Here is a 20551-nt window from a genome sequence, read left to right as displayed (position 1 = left end):
AAAGCTAGGTCCGAGGTGGCCAGCTAACAATTTCTCTCCAATTCCTTTGTTTTATTTCTCTTCTCTTTTCATTTTGGTTCTGTTTGTTTTTTATTTAAACTCAAAAATATCCAATAGATGAAACAGACCAGAGTTTGTCTTACAGAAAAACGTCACCTTTCCACCAACACATTATTCTCGACAAGGTTTTAGTATCCCACAATTTATTACTGTTACCAACAGCTTGCCTGTTATGAAAGCGCTGCTTTAATCTGTTGATCCCTCTTAAATGCTTATAATGGGGATCACATTGACCAGCACATTGATCATCAAAATAATAAATTACATTCTTCAGGCACCAGCACCATACTTGAGTATTTTAAATATTGATCATGGGAGGTGATTTATTTATACTGTTATTGTACAATACATTTAATGCATTCTCCTTACATAAGGTGATTCTAGAACTCTTCCATAACTAGTAGAATAATTTTTAGCTGAGTCTCCTTTTCTACACTGAATATACCTTCAGTGATCAAATTTGTCCCCCAGTTCATCTCCTCTGTTTTTTTTAATCTTCCAATAACTTATTTAACTTAATTAATTGCTTAGAAATTTTTTGTAGGTGCCCCTCAAATTATTTTTGGCTTAATTTTTTACACTTGACCTTTGATTCTTACTAGGTTCCCTGATTATCTTTCACAATTTCTTCGTTTTGGAAAAAAGTTTTAATTTTTTGTTTATTTGTTTTCTTCGTTCAAGCTTATTGTTTTGCCACTTAGTCATGCAGGGCTTGTGGTTGAGTTATTTTCTTGGAAATATATTGTGGTATTTTTAAATGACTTAAAAGTTTTCCCTGGGATATTAATAAGTATTTTTTGTTAATGTTTTAAATCTTCTGTCAGTTTTTGCTGTTTCTTTGTTTTCTTTTCTGTCATTAAGCACTCTCTTCTGATGGATATTTTTAGTTCCCCTCACTTTCACTAAAATGTTGAATTTGACCATGCTATTACCACTGCAGAATTTGCCATTCTTCTGACCACTGCTCAGAACTATATCTATTATATTTCATCCTCCTCAAAGTTCTAAGGGAATTTAATTTTGGAAAGTCATTTATCTTATCCAAATACCTGACACCCATATTTTGTCCTGATTAAGATTTTTGCCAATCTATGTGGGGACAAATGTAGTGCCATATTACCATATTATTATTATCTGGCCTATTTTTTTAGGTTCTTTTTATCTTATCTAACATACCCATCTGATTCTCAGGATCCTAGTATTTTGCTACATCTTTATTCTTCAAATATGGAATGTCTGCTTACCAAGTTTCCACTTACTTTCCTTGTCCAGTAATATTTTTATCCTGTATGAATCAGTATCTGAATATTTTTGGAACACTCAATTTGGATAATTTGAGGACAGTTAATGAAAGTACAATTTACAAATGTGTGGGTAGTGTTTATGAGAAGCAATAAGAAATGGTGCCGTGTACCCGGCTTAATAATAGTGGAGAGCCATTAGAAGGGGCAACACAGAGAGTGATAATTACTGGAACCCTGAGACAGAACTATATGCTGAAGGCTGACAGGAACTATGAAATTAAGTGAGGGATGAATCCAAGACTCTACAACACAGTAGGGCTGGAGTCTAGGGAAAAAATACTCCATCTCTCTTCTCTCTCCTTCCAATCTCTTGCCGGAAATTCCCACTGGCTAGAACCCAACTGGAAGCCAGAGGATAAGGGAGTCCATTCAACACCTTCTCTCCATTCTGAGCAAGAGGAGAAGGATGGAGAGTGAGTCTGAAAAGCAAAACGGAAGAAATCCAGCACAAATACCAACACTACTTACACTCCCATATTAAGATCTTCCTAGAGAGGGTTTGGCCTAGGAGCAGCATATGCCATTGTTCAATTATTTTCCCTCCAGCTAGGCTCTGAAATACCACTTACTGTCTATATATTTTGCCAAGCATTCCACATCACCTTGCATTTTGAAATGAGTTTGGAAATATTTATGCATTCCCCGTTAATATGCAGCTTGATGTCACCTCTCTGGGACACTTTCCAGAAAATGCACACGGAGACACTGATATACTGATTGCTTCTCAGGTGCAGTTCTTAGAAGGAGCTGAGCTTTAAAGAATATCAATGAAATCAATTCAATCTCTTCTTGTCGATAGAAATTTTGGTACAGGAGCTTCTTACTATGTGTTTCCAGTGTTGTTAGTAGATGACAAAACGTTCACTCTTTGCTTGTTCTTGTTAGCATTATTGCTATATAATACTGCCTGTTTTCTTTGTTCCTAGCAATTTACAATGACAGTAAGGGAAAGAAATCTAGGAAATTAATTCTTTTCAACTTAAAAGTTTTAATCTCTTTCTTCTAAAATATAATATGTGACAGATCAGCCTTGCTAGTGATTTTATATCTATCGAAATCTCACCAGTGTGTTCGATTTAATTATTTCTTTCAGTTCTTCTTTACCATTTGAGGGGTGATACAAGTCTTCATTGCCATTAAAATCTCTCTCCCATTAGCTTACCATAGTGCCTGAAATTTTCGTCTTTAGAGAAACTTCTCTGATATAGGACTTTATCTCCAGGAAATTCCTATCAAGTGGGATTAGATTAACTATGAGAGATAACGTGTTGACATAGAGTCACTGATAAGCTTCAAAGTCATCAGGCAAAAGAAGGAGTGATTGGTATTTAGGAGTTATTGGAGGTTCCTGTTGAGAGAAGCTAAAGGGTTAACTTTCAACTGATAGAATTAACCCATTTTTATGTCCAAGATATTTCTGGGCATGGGTAAAACTAAATGAGCATAGGCCTTATCTGTGAAAACTCTTCAGACACCCGAACTGAGATTTATTCCCTTATCTGAAAATTAAGCCCCATGTATCTCTGTCAATAAGTGCTTAGGCAAGACCCTTGGGTAAATATATGGCCTGGTAGATTTTCATAAATGATAAGACCCAAGAGAAGGTTATAAGTAAAGGCAAGTTCTGGTGAGGCAACTGCATGGTTAGAGGCCAATAGGACCAGAAATATAGGGTGTGGATGGGTAGTTAAATGCTTACAAGGGAAATGGGTATACTACAAGCACATTTTGTCCCCTCCTCTCAACTTAAAAAATTTTTTGGCTCTATCTTTTAGTCAATGACTTATCAGCTGTGACATTCAAAATAATCCTTTGATAATTCCTTTGTGATAATAATAGCTAGCATTTTTTCCAAAATACGAGGCAATGTTTTAAGATTTTTGCAGATGTTGGCTCATTTAATCCTCACAATAACTCCACAAAGTGGGTAACATCATCATCCCTATTTTACAGATGGGGAAACTGAGTCTCAGAGCAGTTAAATAACTTATTCCAAGGTCAAACACTAGAAAGTGGAAGATCCAGGAAGTAACTCCTGACTATCTGATGCAGAGGCTTTATGCTTAACCACTGCACTACACAACCTCTAATGGACACAGAGAGTACATCCTGCCCCTCAGATAAACATATGTTGCCACGTGCACAAATCAGATCATTGCCATCCTGCATCTTTCTCTGTGGTCTCAGAGTCCAGCTGGACCATAGCAGTCACTACTCTGTTACTTTGAAAAAGCACTAGGATAGGTCACGAATCCTGGTGTGGGTAAAACATAAAAACAACAATAAATGTGGTCTGGGTGAATTTGAAATAAAACATCTCTCCCTCTTCCTGTGTAGCTGTATTTCGAAAAATATATCCAGGAAAGATGAGCCATTGCAAAGCTCTCCCTGCCATCAGGCGTCAGCTGCATCAGCTGCAGCCCCATACTTGCGGCAGCCTTCGGGACAGGGGACATTTATAGTAGCCACATGCCCTAAAGCCTGATGTCAAAGCCTTGGAGAAGGTGTTCCTCACTAACATTGCCAATGGGAAGAAGAAGCACAGTTGTCACTAGTTTCCAGTACATCCTTTCTTCTCCCTCTGCTCTTCTCTAAAAATAGTCTAGGTATTTAAAAAATAAAAAGGAAAATTGCAAGTTACAGTGGTCAAACAGGGTAGGAATTTTTGTGAGAAGAGGGAAGGGCTAAGTTACCTGGAGAAATACCTTCCATTTCACCTTTTTCTGCTTCTATCACTTTTTTGTCCCAGACATGCCTACAGAGCTTAATTTTAACTCCATAAATGTCTGCACTCATCCTAGAGGACTCTCAGAAGAAGCCTAAGCCACTTTCAATGATTTGATTTTTCTTTTAAAACGTGCCTTTTTCTGTGTCGAATGAAGTAGAGGGTGTCTCTAAGAATCTTGCAGAGACGTGCTGAAGTCGGACTCTGGAAAAATGTAGAGCTCTGTGTGACAGAGGTCATTTGTATCACCTATAAATAAGTAGAAATAAAAGTTTCACTGTGTGGTGTGAAGACCCCGGCTTGTTTAAACCATCGAGATTAGAACCCTGACTCTCCTACGGACTAGTTGTGTGACTTGGGGGAAGTCAAGTTCCTCTTCTATAAAAAGAGGATATTTAGTGTATATAGTTCATTAAGGTTCTTATGAGGATTATATGAGATAAAGCATGTAAAGGACTCAGCACCATAACTGAGTCATACTGCACATAGCAGTTGTTTAATAAAAGTTAGCTATGTGTTGCTGTTGTTGCTGTCATCAAAATAAGAAATGCCAGGCATGAGGGTAATAAAATTTGTTGCCCAGGAAGGAGCCACACATCACACTCACTTCACTCTAGAGTCCCCACATTTCTTCATTGCTCATACTTTTTTCTCAGCCTGAGATGCCTCCACTCCCAATTTCTACCTATCACATTCATTTTAGACCCAGCTTAAATGATGCTTTCTCCGTGAAACCTTCCACATCCCTGAGAGGAACAACTTGTTCTCTTCTCAGGCACACTCTCATGAGTGTATTCTTCTTCTGATAAAATGTCCCTACAATTTCTGGTTCAGTACCTTGTATACCATAGGTACCCAATTCTTGTTAAATTTTATTAATTTAAAATATATTTTACTCATTCTAAGATATGAAGAGACTCACATTATTCATACCTTTTGTTCCTGCTCCAAAGTTGCAAACATAGGGAGAGCAAAAAATATACAGTTCCTTTCAGCAATCAGGAATACACTGTGAACAGAGCATACCATGCATATGGCCACGGACAGCCTCAGTTAGCAATGACATCCACACAGTGGTAGCTGGCCTCAGGATTCTAATTGTGTTTGACCTTGACAGTAGTGTGCACATACCATGGCGATGTGCAGATTTGCTCATATTCTGAGTCAGCCCAATCAGTTGAGTGTTGATGTAATTTTACTGAACAAATGGCAGTTTAGTGGGGTGGGCTGGCTTTCGGTAAACTTGAGGCGTGGTAACATAAATATGTCTTGTGAAAAAAAATCGAACCAAATAACCAAATACTTACTTGGGCATAAAAATCACAAAGTATTGAAAATTTTCACACACATGCTCCAAAGTTCCTGATTACAAATGTGGACTTGGTTTGCCTGGATACTGAATGCAGCATTACAAATCTGCCTTAGCTTGCTCTAGCTCATATGTTCTAATACACTAATTCAGTCCAAAAATCTCCACAATTAAACAGGAACCAGGGCTGGGAGGTGGGTAGTCATAATAGTACATAGTAAGAGGCAATCTGATTTATGAATCAGACAAGATCTACGAGTTTTCTTTCTAATTTCAATCCACAAATAATTTATCAGTGGTTTATCACATATAGAAAAACAGCTGAACTTGCTTTTTTTCAATGATCAAGTTTGTAAGTATGAAGAGAACCTAATACCTGAGCGTAAACATTATTAACAGAAATGTGTCAATGGAAAGGAGAGTCAACAAAGAATTATAAGTTCACATATGTCCACATTTTGAAAATGAAGAGGAAAGACTCCTGAGGAAATACAGTTGAAAATATTTCCTTGCAGATGTCAGAGTGATCTCAAGAAATTTCTGGTGCAGAATCGTAATGGATGATTGAATTAGGACTGCTATGTTCTAAAACTGACCTCTGTCAAACAGTATGAACTGGACCTAGGATGTGAAACACTCTATCGTATTTTAATATTTAGCAATAATCTTTCAACTTAGAGTTAGCTTATGGGGAAATCATTGCTGCAAGATTTGTGATCAAATATGACAAGGCTATTTTAGTCGGGCTTCTGAGAGCTGAGACCATGACCAATACCAAGCAAAGTACATTGAATAGGTGACACTGGCCTCTGGCATTCTCTTTTCTCTCCTGCCCCAGCCTCTCGTTCCCTGTAGTTCCTCCTTCTCCAATAAACATCTAGGTGACCTATGATATTTACCTACCTCCCTCTCAGAAGGATGTCTTTGAAACAGGAAGGGAGCATAACACTATTCACTGTTTTCCAATGACATTCCAAGGAGCTAGATGTTATCGCAAATTTCTCTAAAATAGGATTTCAGAGTCAAATAAATTCGGGAAATGCTGCATTAAACAAAAGAGATATACTTGTTTTTGCAGAACTTCTCAAACCTCTAATACACTAATGTGCACTGAGCATCTCCTAGAGGAGGACATTTCCTGAATTGGATTAATTACAGAAAGCCCTTTCCAGTAACATCTATTAACATCTCACTCTTTGGGAAAAATTGATGTAGGACAAAGAGTGAAAGCTGGAAATGTCTGAGTTCAAACCCTAGTTCTACTACTTACTTGAGAAACTTCTCTGAGATACAATTTTCTCATGAGAGACATATGGCACATAGAAGACATTCAGAAAATAATAGCTATGATTCAGTTATGTAGTTGCTGATAGTAGTAGTAAAGATAATATATAGGGATCCAGGCAGCACGGTAGGGCACCCTTATTCTTAGAAAGCTCAGAGCTGATAAGAAGGAGGGGAGATGGAAAATGGTCATAAGGCAGTATAGGAATGAATGGATTAAAATGAAATGTGGGGCTGGGGCAGGCTCAGCAAGTACATGGTGCCTTCCTGCCTCCCTGGTGGCAGGAGAAGGGAATTCTACCTAAGCCAGGATGGCTGCAGAAATGTGCAAGACTGAGACAAAGAAGTGGGAAGAGTTTTAGTTCTCAGGCCATTGCTTATAAAAGATAAAAATCTCTTAGAATATATCTGATTTAAAAATCATGGAATTCAGGGTCTTGGCATAATGAAGGAATTGGAACCCAAGCGTTCTGTCCCAATCATTCAAAGGGGAAGAAGTGCCCTCAAGATCAAGGGAAAGGAGAAAATGTGAACAGTTGCTTTTCATCTGCATATCAGGGATGATAATGTTGCCACCATCATTAAGGTTTTGTGAAGATGCAACTGATATTAAGGTACGTAAAGCCATTAGAACAGTGGCTGGCACCCAATAAATATTAACTATTATCATCCTTCTTCTTAAAATGTGCTTTCAAATACTGATCCCATGGTACTCCTAGAGCGAATCCAGAAATAAACATTGTTTCAGACATTTCTACTGTATACCAAATTCCACTAACTGTGGAGCTTGCCAAAGATGTTGAGTTCTATCATAAAAGTTATCTAGTATACAGTATACTTTTTAAAGGCAATAGAAGAGTCCACGGGGACAGGAGAAATATAGGAAATAAACCAAGGGCCTCGTCACTGCAAAGTTAAGGAGACATATTTTAGACACTAGGTGATCAAAAGATCTTCCCTCTAATAAGCCCCCACCCTGTTCAAAATGCTGTTTGAAGCACCTTCTCATCTGAAGACGAGGGAATTGACCTGATGAGTTCGTCTCTGAAGCTCCTTAAGAGATGAATGACTCCATTTTATCATAGAACCTTTGAAGGAAATTTAACCACCATTTCAAGTTGAGAAACTGATTTTTCCCACCCCAGTCGATAACAGTAACACTCATTTATTGCTCCCTTTCTATGCACCAGGTTCCATGCTAAGTACTTTACATGGATTATCTAGTTTCCCCCTCCCAACAATGCTGTAAATCAGAGTACTCTCTCTTCCTTCCCTCATTTTACAGATGAGGGATCTGAGTCTTGGGGAGATGAAATATCCTGCCCAATGTCCCTCAGTGAATAATAGCAGAGCCAGGTCTGTGCAGTTCCAGGGGCTATCCGCATCCAAGAAATTTGCTACTCACTGGCTCTACCTCACCATTTTCTGAGTGTTTAAAATCATTTTAAATAAGAAGTAATTAAAAATAATATATTCATACTGTTGGGTCTCAGACAGTGCTAATACTACCACATAGAATGTAAACATGGCAACCAGGTTTGTGTAAATTAGGTTAGTTCTTCATTTTTCAAATGAAATGCATATATACAATCTCTCCTGGAAATTCTGAAAGGGTACTTCTAGTCCCATGTTACTCCATCAACTATATCAACTATCTAAGTATGTTCTTAATTGTTGTGATTTAGTTATGTTGGTGATTGTTATGTTAAATCCGTATATGTTGGTGATTACTATGGTAAAGTTGTTTGTTTAGACCTAATATATTATTAGATGCACTGCCAAATTCGCCAGCTCAGTCCTTTTGTTAATAATGCTTCTGTATAAAGTGTTTTTATTAGCTCACATGTGTTCCTCCTGTTTGCTTTCACTACACTCCTTTAGGCTTAAGCAGGTGGCTGGTGAAATAAGAGAGATAGGCTGGTATTAGGATACTTGCCTCCCTCAAGCAGTCAAGTTTGACCCAATCCAGAAAGCCAAGTAGACTATACGTGCTCATTGGAAATACCTGTTCCATTTATTCTTGTTGATATGATATTGTATGAGAGTTATCAAGTAGTTTTAAATGTGCCTTCCGTCTCTTCAATCAAATAGCTCCCATCTCTTTTGAAATTACTTTTCTTCTCTAAGACATCATTAGTTCCTAAAGCGACCCATGTCCTCAGTCTAAACACTAAAATACTTCTTCTGAAAATACTCTCATGTATAAAGCAATTCACTATATCCCTAACACGAAAAGACTGAATTCCAAGAACATAGAAGGCCATCAGGACATGACCTCCTACTGATCAAGCCTCGTCCATGCTTCCTAGCTCATATGATATGATCTAGTATACTGTTAGTCTATTTAAACCTAGTTGCTTAAAAAACTAACATAAAATGTTTCATTCGTCCATGTCTTTACAGCAACCAGAGCCTAACATTTCCCTTTCTCAATCCACCCAATGGCTTCCCCTCATCAGCCCTAGTCATTGCAATGCCCACAAGGCGCTACTTCCTCTGGCACCCCCTGCCCCACTTCATTGCTCTGTTGCCTCTCTGACCTGCGTGTCTTACCACTTTCCCTCAGCTTCATCTGTTTTTGCCACACTGGCCACCTGCCCTGGCATGCCCCAGCCTCAGGGCATCTTAATCAGCTCAGGCTGCCATAACCAGGTACCACAGACTGGGCCACTTAAATAGCAGAAATTTATTTTCTCACGGTTCTGGAGGCTGAAGTCCATGATCAAGGTGCTAGCAAGGTTGGCTTCTGGTAAGAACTCTCTTCTTGGCTTGCAGATAGCAGCCTTCTCATTGGGTCCTCACGTGACCTTTCCTCTGTGTGTGCAGACTCCTGGTGTCTCTTCCTCTTATTATGACACTAGTCCTATTGGATTAGAGTCCCACCCTTACAACATAATTTAACTTCAATTACCTCCTTGTAGGCCCTGTCTCCAAATACAGTCACGTTGGGGGTTAGGGCTTCAACGTATGAATTTCGGAGGACACAATTCAGCCCATAACGGGGCCTGTACGTGTGTTGTTACCTCTTTTCCCAGATATCCTCATGACTCATTTCTCATCTTCCTCAATTCCTTACCCAAATGTGACCTTCTCAGAGAAGAAAAGTTATAAACTTACCCCTACACCTGGCACTCACTATCTCCTTTCTTTATTTTCTCCACAATAGTCTATGTACTATCATCATTTTATCTACTATGTATTTTACTTGTTTATTTCTGTTTCCTCCAAGCCTACTAGACTCTAAACTACACAGTGGCAAGGATTTGAGTCTGGTTTGTTCCCTGCTGAACTCCTAGTACCTAGAACAATGCTTAGCACATAGTGGTTTCTGAGTAATCAGTTGTTAAAGTGAAAGTGGTTTGATTTGTGCATGCGTTTTTTCTCCATGGAACTTCCTTCTTAAAAACTTAGGCTCAGTGTTTCCTGGCCTCTTACAAGAGTAACATTTTGGGCATATTCAGTTTCTATACCTACCATGCTAAAATGTTCCATTCCCATGAGCTACTTTTTACTGAATGTCTACTATGTACTAGGCACCATACTCTAAATGTATTCTCTCAGTGTTCAAATACTTTAAAGCATAAATACATTGTCCTAAGTCTACAGAGAAAGAAGCCAGAACACAGAGAAGCTAAATAACTTGTCAAACTTAGAACCCAGGTCTCTTTTTAATTCAAAAGTCCTTCCTCTTAAGACTGCAGGTTACTCCCCACCACAGTCACAAATGCAGCTCTGGCCTAGCTCAAGGGTCACCTCCTGTGGACAGCTTTTCATGAACTATCTCACTTTTAGGGAGAACTAAAAGGAGTCATTATTAATTCAGCAAATACTAATTGATTTCCCATTATGTGTTAAGGCCTATGTGCATAGATTGAAAATATCTTCTCTTTGAGGAGCTTACAGTCTAGTTATAAATGTACTATAAAATGGAATATTTTCACTGCTCTCTTCTTCTGCAAATCTCGGGATGAATTTTGAGAGTAAATCATGAGTGAAGATGAAGTCTCTGTTGTGTTTAGTTTTCTTATCAGAAGTAGGATAACATCTGTTAAAAAATAATCAAATGGCTTAACAATGTCAGATAAACTCTCTAATCAGAGAAATTTCTTCTAGTCCTGTTCCAGCACTCCACAGTGGTCCTCTCCTGTTCTTTAGATCACAACTTGCTCAGCAGCGATATTGATACCAGTAGGCAGTTACCTATATGGTGTGAATTGAGGATATCTAGAAGGTCTTACCCACCCAACCAAAATATTTTTTCTATGTAGAGGCTGAGTTAGAGCTCATTTTTGGATAATTGCTCTTTTTCACTACTCTTCTTAAAAAAATTCTCCTGAAAGTGGTAACATTATATCATTAACAGTTCTGTGAGAAATTAATGTATCTTGTGATGCTCCTCCTTGATAGGAGGACGTTCACAGTATTTCACCTTGGAGGCCTGGAGAGAGCAGAGGAAGATGGAAGAGGTGCTGAAAGAAAGAAATAAAAGGAAACATTACATACAGAAAGGCCAAGTACAAATTTTGCTTTCTCCTCGCTTGTGTCTCCACTTGGCTACACCTTAAGTCATTCGTGACTGGGTAGCTTTCTCCTTCTAGAAGGTCTAACATTCTCCTTTGCTTTTCTGATAGGCTTTTCAATTCGAGATGACCAACGCTACCTCTTTGATGAGGGCTTTGTATCCTGAGGTTGCTATGTTTCTTTTTTCTTGTAGGGCAGGTCTCTAATGGTATTTTTTAATCTTAAAAGAGCTCCCCAGTCTACTAGAAAGGGGGGAATTAAAAACTCTGAGGCATTTGCTAAACCAATCAGCTATTTTGGTGCCCCAAAATATGAACAAACAGTGTAGCTTGTGGTTCCAAGAATGGTAAAGGGTTGGAGGAAATTGCATAGACAGCCTTGAGAGTTAACTTGCCCCTCTGGAGAACCTCCAACAAGAGGCAAAAATAATAGCTCACATTATTGAGTTTTGCTCCATGGCATGTACTGATCTAAGAGCTTTGTATGTATGAGTTCTACTGAAGAGTGTGAACTCAGACTGTGGACAAAATGCAGCTTACTTTTGTTTTTTGTCAACTCATTGAACTTTATTCACTAGAGTTATTGACCACTGCCTTCGGATGGTGATTTGGCAGATTCTTCCCTTCTGGTCATGTTCTGTTGTAAAAACAGTCTCAGTTCCAAAATTACGATTTCCATTCTGCTTCAGGTCAGAATGTGATAGGAAGCCAGCTTCAACCTCCTACCTTTTGCCCTCTTCCACACCCCAGTTGCTATTTGCTCCTCTCTAGGTAGAAGGTGAGGGAGGAAGGTTACGGAGGAGGACAGTTCTTACCTGGCTGGTGTGTGTGCCCTGCCTGGGTCTGGCAGATGGGCAGAGCTGACACTGTCTCTCCCGGACACTAGGATGGGCCTTTCAGAGACACTGCTGGGACTCTGCCTCCTTTTGGGTCCCTTCCCCGACTGATGCTATCCCTCCTTGCCTTTTCCCTCCTTGGCCTCTGGCATCAGGTAGTTAACCACCCATCTCTTCCTCTGGAGTCCGCTTGCCTCTCATCCCAGGGAGATCTTGTGCCCATTCCTGGTCGAGGAGACTTGACTATAACTGCCCTTCCAACAACATTTGGGTGCACCCACTTGTCCCAATAATGATGCCCACTGTCTCTGCCACAGAAGCTGAGAGATTGTCTCTTCTTAATCCTCTATGCCCCCAGGATTAAGTTTCCACTATGGCCTACCACTTATCCACATTAGCTTTCAAATACCTGTCGTCTCTGTCTCCCAATCTCAGGGAGCACATTTCAAAGGTCCCGGAGTGGACCCTCAAGATGCCCTCATCAGGCCTGGCCTTAGAAGGTGGCAGCTCCTAGAGTTGGAAAGAAGGGAAACTCACAGCAATGGGCCAGTACTATCCATAGAAATCTCCTCTCAAATCCTCTCACACAACTCTCCTCTCCACTCCTTGGCTGTTTTACATTCTTGATATAAAGGTTCTGTAGCTATTACCTTTGTAAATCTGCATGTGTCGGATGGAATGGGGTCATTCTCACTTTAGTTCTCTGGCATCTATTATATTAGCATATCATATCAGTGAAAACTGAGACAAGGAGAAACCTATTCTAATACCCTAGTACATGGATACTAACTCATTTGGATCCTAAAAAAAATTCTATGAAGTAGGAATTATCCCCATTGTACAGATGAGTAAACTGAGGTGCCATGACATTTAGTAAATCACCCAAGTTTTACTCATCAGGTAAAGGATAGAGCCTTGGCCTTGAATCTATCTTGATTCGGATTCAGACAGTCTGATTGGAGAGCTGGTATTCTCAAGCAATAAGCTATACACTATTACCTATGAATACTAAGTACATGGAAAATCATTTCACAGTGAAGTGAATTGCAGTTGGCCAAGAAGCCAAACAAAGAAAATTACTATGTTTTGGAATAGAGTTAGACTTTTATTGAGCCTTACTAAAAGATGGGACTTTATGCAACAAAACATGGAATAGAATCATTTGAAAAAGATTAATCTACTTGTATATAAATATGCTGCAATATCTCTCACTTACAAAAGCAAAATCTGATCACTTCCTCCCACAGTCTTCCTCATTTTACTAAATGGCGTCTCCATTCTTCCAGTTCCTCAACCTCCAAATTTGGACTCTCATTCATTCACATCCCTTCCAAGTTATCAGCAAATCCTATAAGCTCTACTGTCAAAATATTCAAACAGACCCCTTCTCATCACCTTCAGCAACACCACCCTATCCAAACCACTCTCACGGCTTGCCAATACTATCGGGAAATTTTCCTAATAGGCCTCCCTGCTTCCATCCTGGCATCCCCTACAAGCTACTCTTTACACAGAAGTCAGAGGAACACTTGGAAGTCAAATCATGCCAACGTCTGCACAAAACCCTCCAATGCCTTCCTGTCTAACTCAGAGGTAAGCTCCAAATCCATACGTTGGCCTTCCACATGGTGTGGCGCTCTCCTTTTCCTTTGACCTTACCTACTCTCCAACCCCATCCTACCGCACAACCACCACACTGCACTAGTCACACTGGCTCTCATGCTGCACTTACAGTTTTCTCTGCCAGGTGCACTCTTTATCCACAGAGCCACGTGGCTCACTCCATGACTTCCTTTATGTCTTTGATTACATGTCATTTTATTTGCGAAACATTCCCTTACTACTGCTATTGTCTACCACCTTATTCTGGTTTCTTTCTCTTCATGGTACTTATTTTCACTTGATATATGAGATACTTACGTGTTTGTTTATTACGTCTCCCCAGTAGGATACAAGTTCCATAAGTGCAGAACCTTGATTTGTTTTTTTCACTGCTGTCTTCTCTTCACCTGGTCTGAGAACCCAGAACACCCAATGTTAGGTGCTCAATAAACATTTGTTGACTTCAGGGAACATAAGGATGCCCTGTGAATACAAACAGTAGTCTTTAAAGAGGCTCAAAGGGAAGAGTCCTGGTCTTTTATTTTTATTTTTTTATTTTTTTGTTTTTTTGTGAGGAAGATCAGCCCTGAGCTAACATCCATGCTAATCCTCCTCTTTTTGCTGAGGAAGACCGGCTCTGAGCTAACATCTATTGCCAATCCTCCTCCTTTTTTTTTGTTCCCCAAAGCCCCAGTAGATAGTGGTATGTCATAGTTGCACATCCTTCTGGTTGCTGTATGTGGGACGCGGCCTCAGCATGGCAGGACAAGTGGTGTGTTGGTGCGCGCCCGGGATCCGAACCCAGGCCGCCAGTAGCGGAGCGCACGCACTTAACCGCTAAGCCACGGGGCCGCCTGGTCTTTTATTTTTAAATGCAGCTGGGAGTATGCCACTAATTTATTAATAAAGGAGTAATTATTCAGATTACTCTGAGTTTGCTTGTTCTGTGGCTACAGTTAAAAATTAACATTCTAGACATTTTATTAAAATGAGCACTGTTCCTCTAAGCAGCCTTTTCCACTTTGAAAATGTTTTTATTCCAGAGACAAAACATGGAAATTAACTTGAGTCTAACTAATATTAGTATAATTGCATGTATAATTTTATAATTATTGGATAATGTTATTGTAAATAAGCTTCTTCTTAGCAAACATAATTAATTTCATTTGAATATAAGATTTATTTTAACAAGTTCTGAACTTATTATTTCTAGATTTTTTAGTTCCCTTATTTACATATTATTGAACGTGTCTATTCTTTTCTCATTGCTAGATTACTATTTTATGGCTTATGTTTCCATTTCTCTTGTTCCCAATGTTGCATTCAAGAAAAACATTTAGGGGCACACAGTAGTAACTTCTTAGGGTAATGTTACTTTACAAAAGTAGTGACTTAACAGAAGTTAGATTTTGAAGAATTCTGCAAGCTAAAATGTTTTTGATCTATGAAATGTATTTGATTCTCCTCTTCTAAATTCCATGTATCTCCTTTCAATATCTGCTTTCCAGGAGACTATGGAAGATTGATGGAGACATTAAATCCAAAAACTAAAAGAGAAAAAAAATGTAAATATGAGTCTTCAGTTGACTTTACAGGAGATATATGCTTAATAGAAACGTGCAGGAAACAATGATAGCGGGCAGTAAATCCCAGATTAATTATACTTATTCAATATGCTATGGAGCCAATGCATATAGCTGAACTTTTTTATAAAGCACTATAATTTTATGATTTTTAGCACTAGACAGTAAATTTACAAGCATAATATCGAAAGACATGGATTTGCCCCTTATTAACGGAAAGCAAAATTACTCTGCTGTAGTACAAACCTGAGATCTCTATCCCCACATCTTTTATCTATTGATTTCTCAAAAATCTGTGCTTTATGTTTTGTTGTACAATCGGCGGTATACCTCAAACGTTGAAAGATTTGAAACTGCTAAGCAGCAAATCTGTGAATTCACAATGATATTCTAAATGATCCTGGAAATGTCAATTTAAGTGGTAAAAATCAATATGCTTTTTGGTTCATTAGCAAAATACATAATGGCTATTTCTAGCATCTCCTCAGACTCTCTGTTTAACCAATTTGTATTGTGATGCCTGGCCTAAAGCACTTCTATTTTTAGTTCTAATGAAACAGTCTTAAATTGCTTATTTTCTGTTTACTAAAGTCATCTCGTTTGTTACCATGGTAACTATGACACGTGCTCTAGCTAACTATTTTATTAAATGAATTAAAAATATAGCTGAAGACTGTGAAGGTACAGCATGTCATTCTTAAAACATACTTTCCAACATCTGTAAAAACATGACCCCATTTATAGAAAATATGAAATTACTTATAAATAAGATCTAAATTTCAAATCTGGGAGGCTATCCACTTTTAAAAATCTGAATCATAACTAGCACATAAGCATCCTCAACTTACAAAGAGTCTATGTTCTAAAAGTGTATTTGTAAATCAGTTCCTTGGAAACTAGAACATGTTCGCTCATAGAAATAATTTCATAAATAATAATTAGATCTCCAGGCCCACCCTCAAAAGCCCTTCAGCCTGTGATATCTGAGTCTATAGCAATATTATCAATAGCTTTTGTTCTCAGCTCTGGCAACCAGGAGCCATGTTGCAAGGATAAGAAAGAAAGGAGTTTTCTCATACTTCTTTTGTTTTTAATAGAGCTGACTTTGGACACCATTTTGGAATACTGCCATCCACCAGCCTCTGCGGATGCTGAGGCTTCCTACTACATTCTTCTGCTATTTGCCCATGCCCCTGTCCCCAGTCTCTTGGTGTCCTCTCACTCTCCCACATCTCCCTCTGAAGTTTCATGGCAGACTTACCTCGCTCCCAACCTGCTCCTGCCTCTACACTGAACTATCACTTTCCTCAAGATTCAGAGGGTCCCAGCTAGTGTTAAAAAAGAAAGCAATCAAAATACACTCTATTGCCCAAATGGTTGAGAACTCTTCCTTAAGTTTTTGCATTTAAAAGATACAATGCAGTAGTCCCCTCTATCTGCAGTTTCATTTTCTGTGGTTTCAGTTACCCGTGGTCAGCTGCCTCCAAAAACATTAAATGGAAAATTCCATTTCAATGGGAAGTTTTAAATTGTACACTGTTCTGTGCAGTGTGATGAAATCTCATGCCATCCCACTCCAGCCCTGCTGGGATGTGAATCATCCCTTTGTCCAGCATATCCATACTCTATGCGCTACCCGCCAGTTAGTCACTTAGTAGCTAGCTGTCTTTGTTATCAGATCCACTGTCACGGTATCACAATGCCTGTGTTCAAGTAACGCATATTTTGCTTAATAATAGCCCCAAAAGGCAAGAAAAGTGATGCTGACAATTTGGATATGCCAAAGAGAAGCCCTAAAGTGCTTCCTTTAAGTGAAAAGGTGAAAGTTCTTGACTTAATAAGGAAAGAAAAAAATCATATGCTGAGGTTGCTAAGATCTACTGTAACTTCATTACAGTATCTTATGTGTTTTATTTTATTATTAGTTATTGTTGTTAATCTCTTATTGTGCCTAATTTATAAATTAAACTTTATCATAGGTATGTATGTATAGGAAAAAAAATGGTACATATAGGTTTCGGTACTATCTATAGTTTCAGGCATGCACCAGGGATCTTGGAATATATTTCCTCCCACCCCTCCACGGATAGTGGGGACTACTGTACTTTTGAATCCAAACACATCCCTAACCTGTGAAATTTCTGTCACCATGACTAAAGAAAATATTCAGGGGATAAAGATGTGAGAAAAACGCTTTGCGGGAATACTCAGTTCTAGAAGTCAGGTACAAGAAGTCAGGACTTGGTTGATTTAAAAGAAGTCAGCTTCTTTTAAAAGAAGAAGACTTTATTCTCAAAATCTTAGATGTCAGGTTTTCTGTTCAAGGATGGGTGGTGGTAGTTAGTTGTAAACTAAGTCATCCCTTTGTTCATTTCATTTCCAGAAGATTATAATAAAATGTATCTTATTAGACCTATAATTGTGCTTTTTAAAGAATATCATCTTCCTAGTTGAAGGGATCAAATTAACACAATAACATAGACAATTATTTTGTTTTTATTTTCTAACAGATTACAAACCAAACAAAATCATTATAATTTGGGCACTATCAATTTTGCACAAAAAAGGAAAGAATTATTGGAATATATTTAAGACAGAGTCAATAATTTACTACTTTATGTCCAAGAAATAAAAAGGAGAAAAAAGAAATAATTTGCTTAACGCTAAAATCAAGATGACACAAGATGAGTTATCTTCATTGTTTATACAGCTATATTTTATATAGATTCAGACAATCAAAATACATAAGGAAAAGCTAAGAGTTTTTCCTAGAAAGTTAAAGAATATGTCTTTTTTTTTCTATACTAATTTTTATAGTGGTGGATGTGAAAACAAATAAGATTTGATATTCTGCTTTTCCCTGGCGAGCACGTGGATTTTCCTGTAAAGTCTTTCTGGAAAAATTTGTGCACTTTTTTGTAAATAAATATGGAATAAAATATAAAATAAAAAGTCAAATTATTTTTTATTTAATTTCAGAGGTCATTTAAGATAGAAAATTCTTAGGGGTTAATTAGAATTTTAATATTACTGATACTTCAAAATAAAGGCATATTTTTGACCTAACACTTATTTTTCATTTACTTAGGATCTACTTTCATTTGTAACACTCACATAATTCCAGTGAAAAACCAAGAGGGCGTGGCCATGATGTTCATCATTAATTTTGAATATGTGACAGATGAGGAAAATGCTGCCTCCCCAGAGAGGGTAAACCCAATCTTACCAGTCAAAACTGTAAACCGTAAGTAAAAGGCAAAATACACATAATGCTCTTGATATTCTGCTACTGTAGTAATTTTAATACATTTTTCATTTTGATTCATTTCTCAAAATATGTTTGACTTTAAGTAAAATAATTTTATGTAAAATAAAGCCATAGCTGATGTTACCCTTTGGTGCCTTACACAATTGATCAGCTGATTTCAAAGCCATTTGACTTGGATATACCATAGTTCATTCAATCAGTCGCCTACTGACGGACATTTATTTCCAAACTTTGACTATTACAAGTAATGCCAGAATGAATTGTGCATGTGTGTTTTCATACATGTATATGTGTATTCCTAGACAAAAGCATCTTCAGGGTAGGGTTCTTTAAGTGGGATTCCTAGGTCAAAGAGTAAATGTATATGTAATCTTTTTAGATACTGCCAAACTCCCCTCCGTATGGTTAAACAATTTTACACTACCACCAGCAATGTATTAGAACTTTTCCCCAAAGCCATGTCAACAGAGTGAAAGTTTTCTTGATTTTTGTCTTTATGATAGGTGAGAAGTAGTACCTCAACTAGTTTTAGTTTACTCTTATCTTATTATGAGTGAAGTTCATATATTTAAGCACTATGGACATTTCTTTTTCTCTCAACTATCCATTTCTCATATACATTTTCAATTTTTTTGTCTTTTTCAAATTGTAGAGTAAGCAGTAGATAGCTCCCCCAGCAAATAATTTGTCCTTTATCTTTTTCCTGACTTTTGTCATGTAAAGGTGTTTTTTTTTTTTGGTAATGTGGCTAAATTTATCAACCTTTTCTTTTATTGATTCTGAATTTTGGAGTCATAATTAGAAAAGCTTTCACCATTTCATGGTTGTAAAGAAATTCAGGGTTTTTTTCTAGATCTTATTTGGTTTTACTTTTTAGGATCTCTGATCCATTTTAGGTTTAGCTTGGTTTATAGTGCAAGATATAAATTTAATTTATCATTTAGCCATTAATTAATGGCTTTCCAGTTGTTCTAACATCATTTCTTAGAAAGTCTATCTTTTCACCAATAATTTGAGATGCCACCTTTAACACATACTAAACTTCCTTATGTGCTTAAATATATTTCTGGACTTTCTATTCTGTTCTGTTGGTCTATTTATCATTCAAAATCACACTGTTTTAAATATACAGTTAATCTCTGATATGACATGCTCCCTTTGATATTAATTTTCAGGTGTTTGGGGTTATTTCTTGCAGAATATTCCATATGAACTTTAGAATCAACTTATCTAGATATAGAAAAAAATTCTTTGGTATTTTATTGGATTCGCATTAATTTTATAAGTAAATTTGAAGAAAATTAGCATCTTTATGATGTTCAGTTATTCTGCACAAGAACATTATATGTATTTTCGTTTTTAAGTCTAATTTTTGTGTCTTTCAGAAGTGTTTTAAACTTTTCTGTATTTTTTAATTTGCTACTTGGCATTTAATTTTTTGTTGTGCTGCTATTATAAATAGAATCTTCTCTTTCATTATGTCTTCTGATTATTTTTAAGGCTCCTGATTTTTTCTGAGTATGTTAATTTTATGTCCTACCATCTTAGTAAGTTTTCTTAATTTGCAGTGGTTTATACATTGACTCGCATGAGTTTTTCAAGTGTTCTATTATACCAAATAGACATTGTTTTACATTTTCCTTTCCAATTCTTAAACATCTAATAGTTTTCTCTTGTCTAATTGTGCAGGCTATTACCTCCAACATGACATTAAAAAGAAATTGATGGTGAACCTGGTGCCTTGTTTCTGATTTTTATGTAAATGCCACCAGTGTTCACCATTAATTCAAATGATGACCTGTGAGTTGTGTTGTACATATTTTATAATTTTAAGGACGTTTTCCTTGACTTATATTTATTAAGAATGGGTGTTAAAATTTGTAAATTGCCTTTTCAGTATCTGTGGATATAAGTGCGTTATTCTGTTTTCTTATCTGTATGGTAAATTTCATTCATGGAGTTACTCACATGGAACCCTTCTTACATCCCTGGAAGGAGCTGCATTTGAACATGGTGTATTTCATTTTGTAATATGCAATAGGGTTTACCTAAAATTAATT

At 37.4% G+C, this 20551-nt stretch overlaps 1 protein-coding gene across 9 annotated transcripts in view; it reads left to right on the top strand.

Annotated features, from left to right (window-relative positions):
- KCNH7 (potassium voltage-gated channel subfamily H member 7) overlaps window positions 1-20551 on the top strand; it is a 495283-nt gene that overhangs the window by 313128 nt on the left and 161604 nt on the right. For all 9 annotated transcript variants that reach the window (XM_087435296.1, XM_087435302.1, XM_087435299.1 and 6 more), the window contains one exon: window positions 18312-18467. In XM_087435296.1, the coding sequence (XP_087291422.1) occupies window positions 18312-18467 (156 nt within the window). The remainder of the gene's footprint in view (window positions 1-18311; window positions 18468-20551) is intronic.

Source organism: Ceratotherium simum, chromosome 9, assembly GCF_057802395.1.
Source record: "Ceratotherium simum simum isolate JZ-2026a chromosome 9, ASM5780239v1, whole genome shotgun sequence".
NCBI lineage: Eukaryota > Metazoa > Chordata > Mammalia > Perissodactyla > Rhinocerotidae > Ceratotherium > Ceratotherium simum.
The sequence above is the reverse complement of the archived record's forward strand: the minus strand, read 5'-3'. Positions and strand labels throughout refer to the sequence as shown.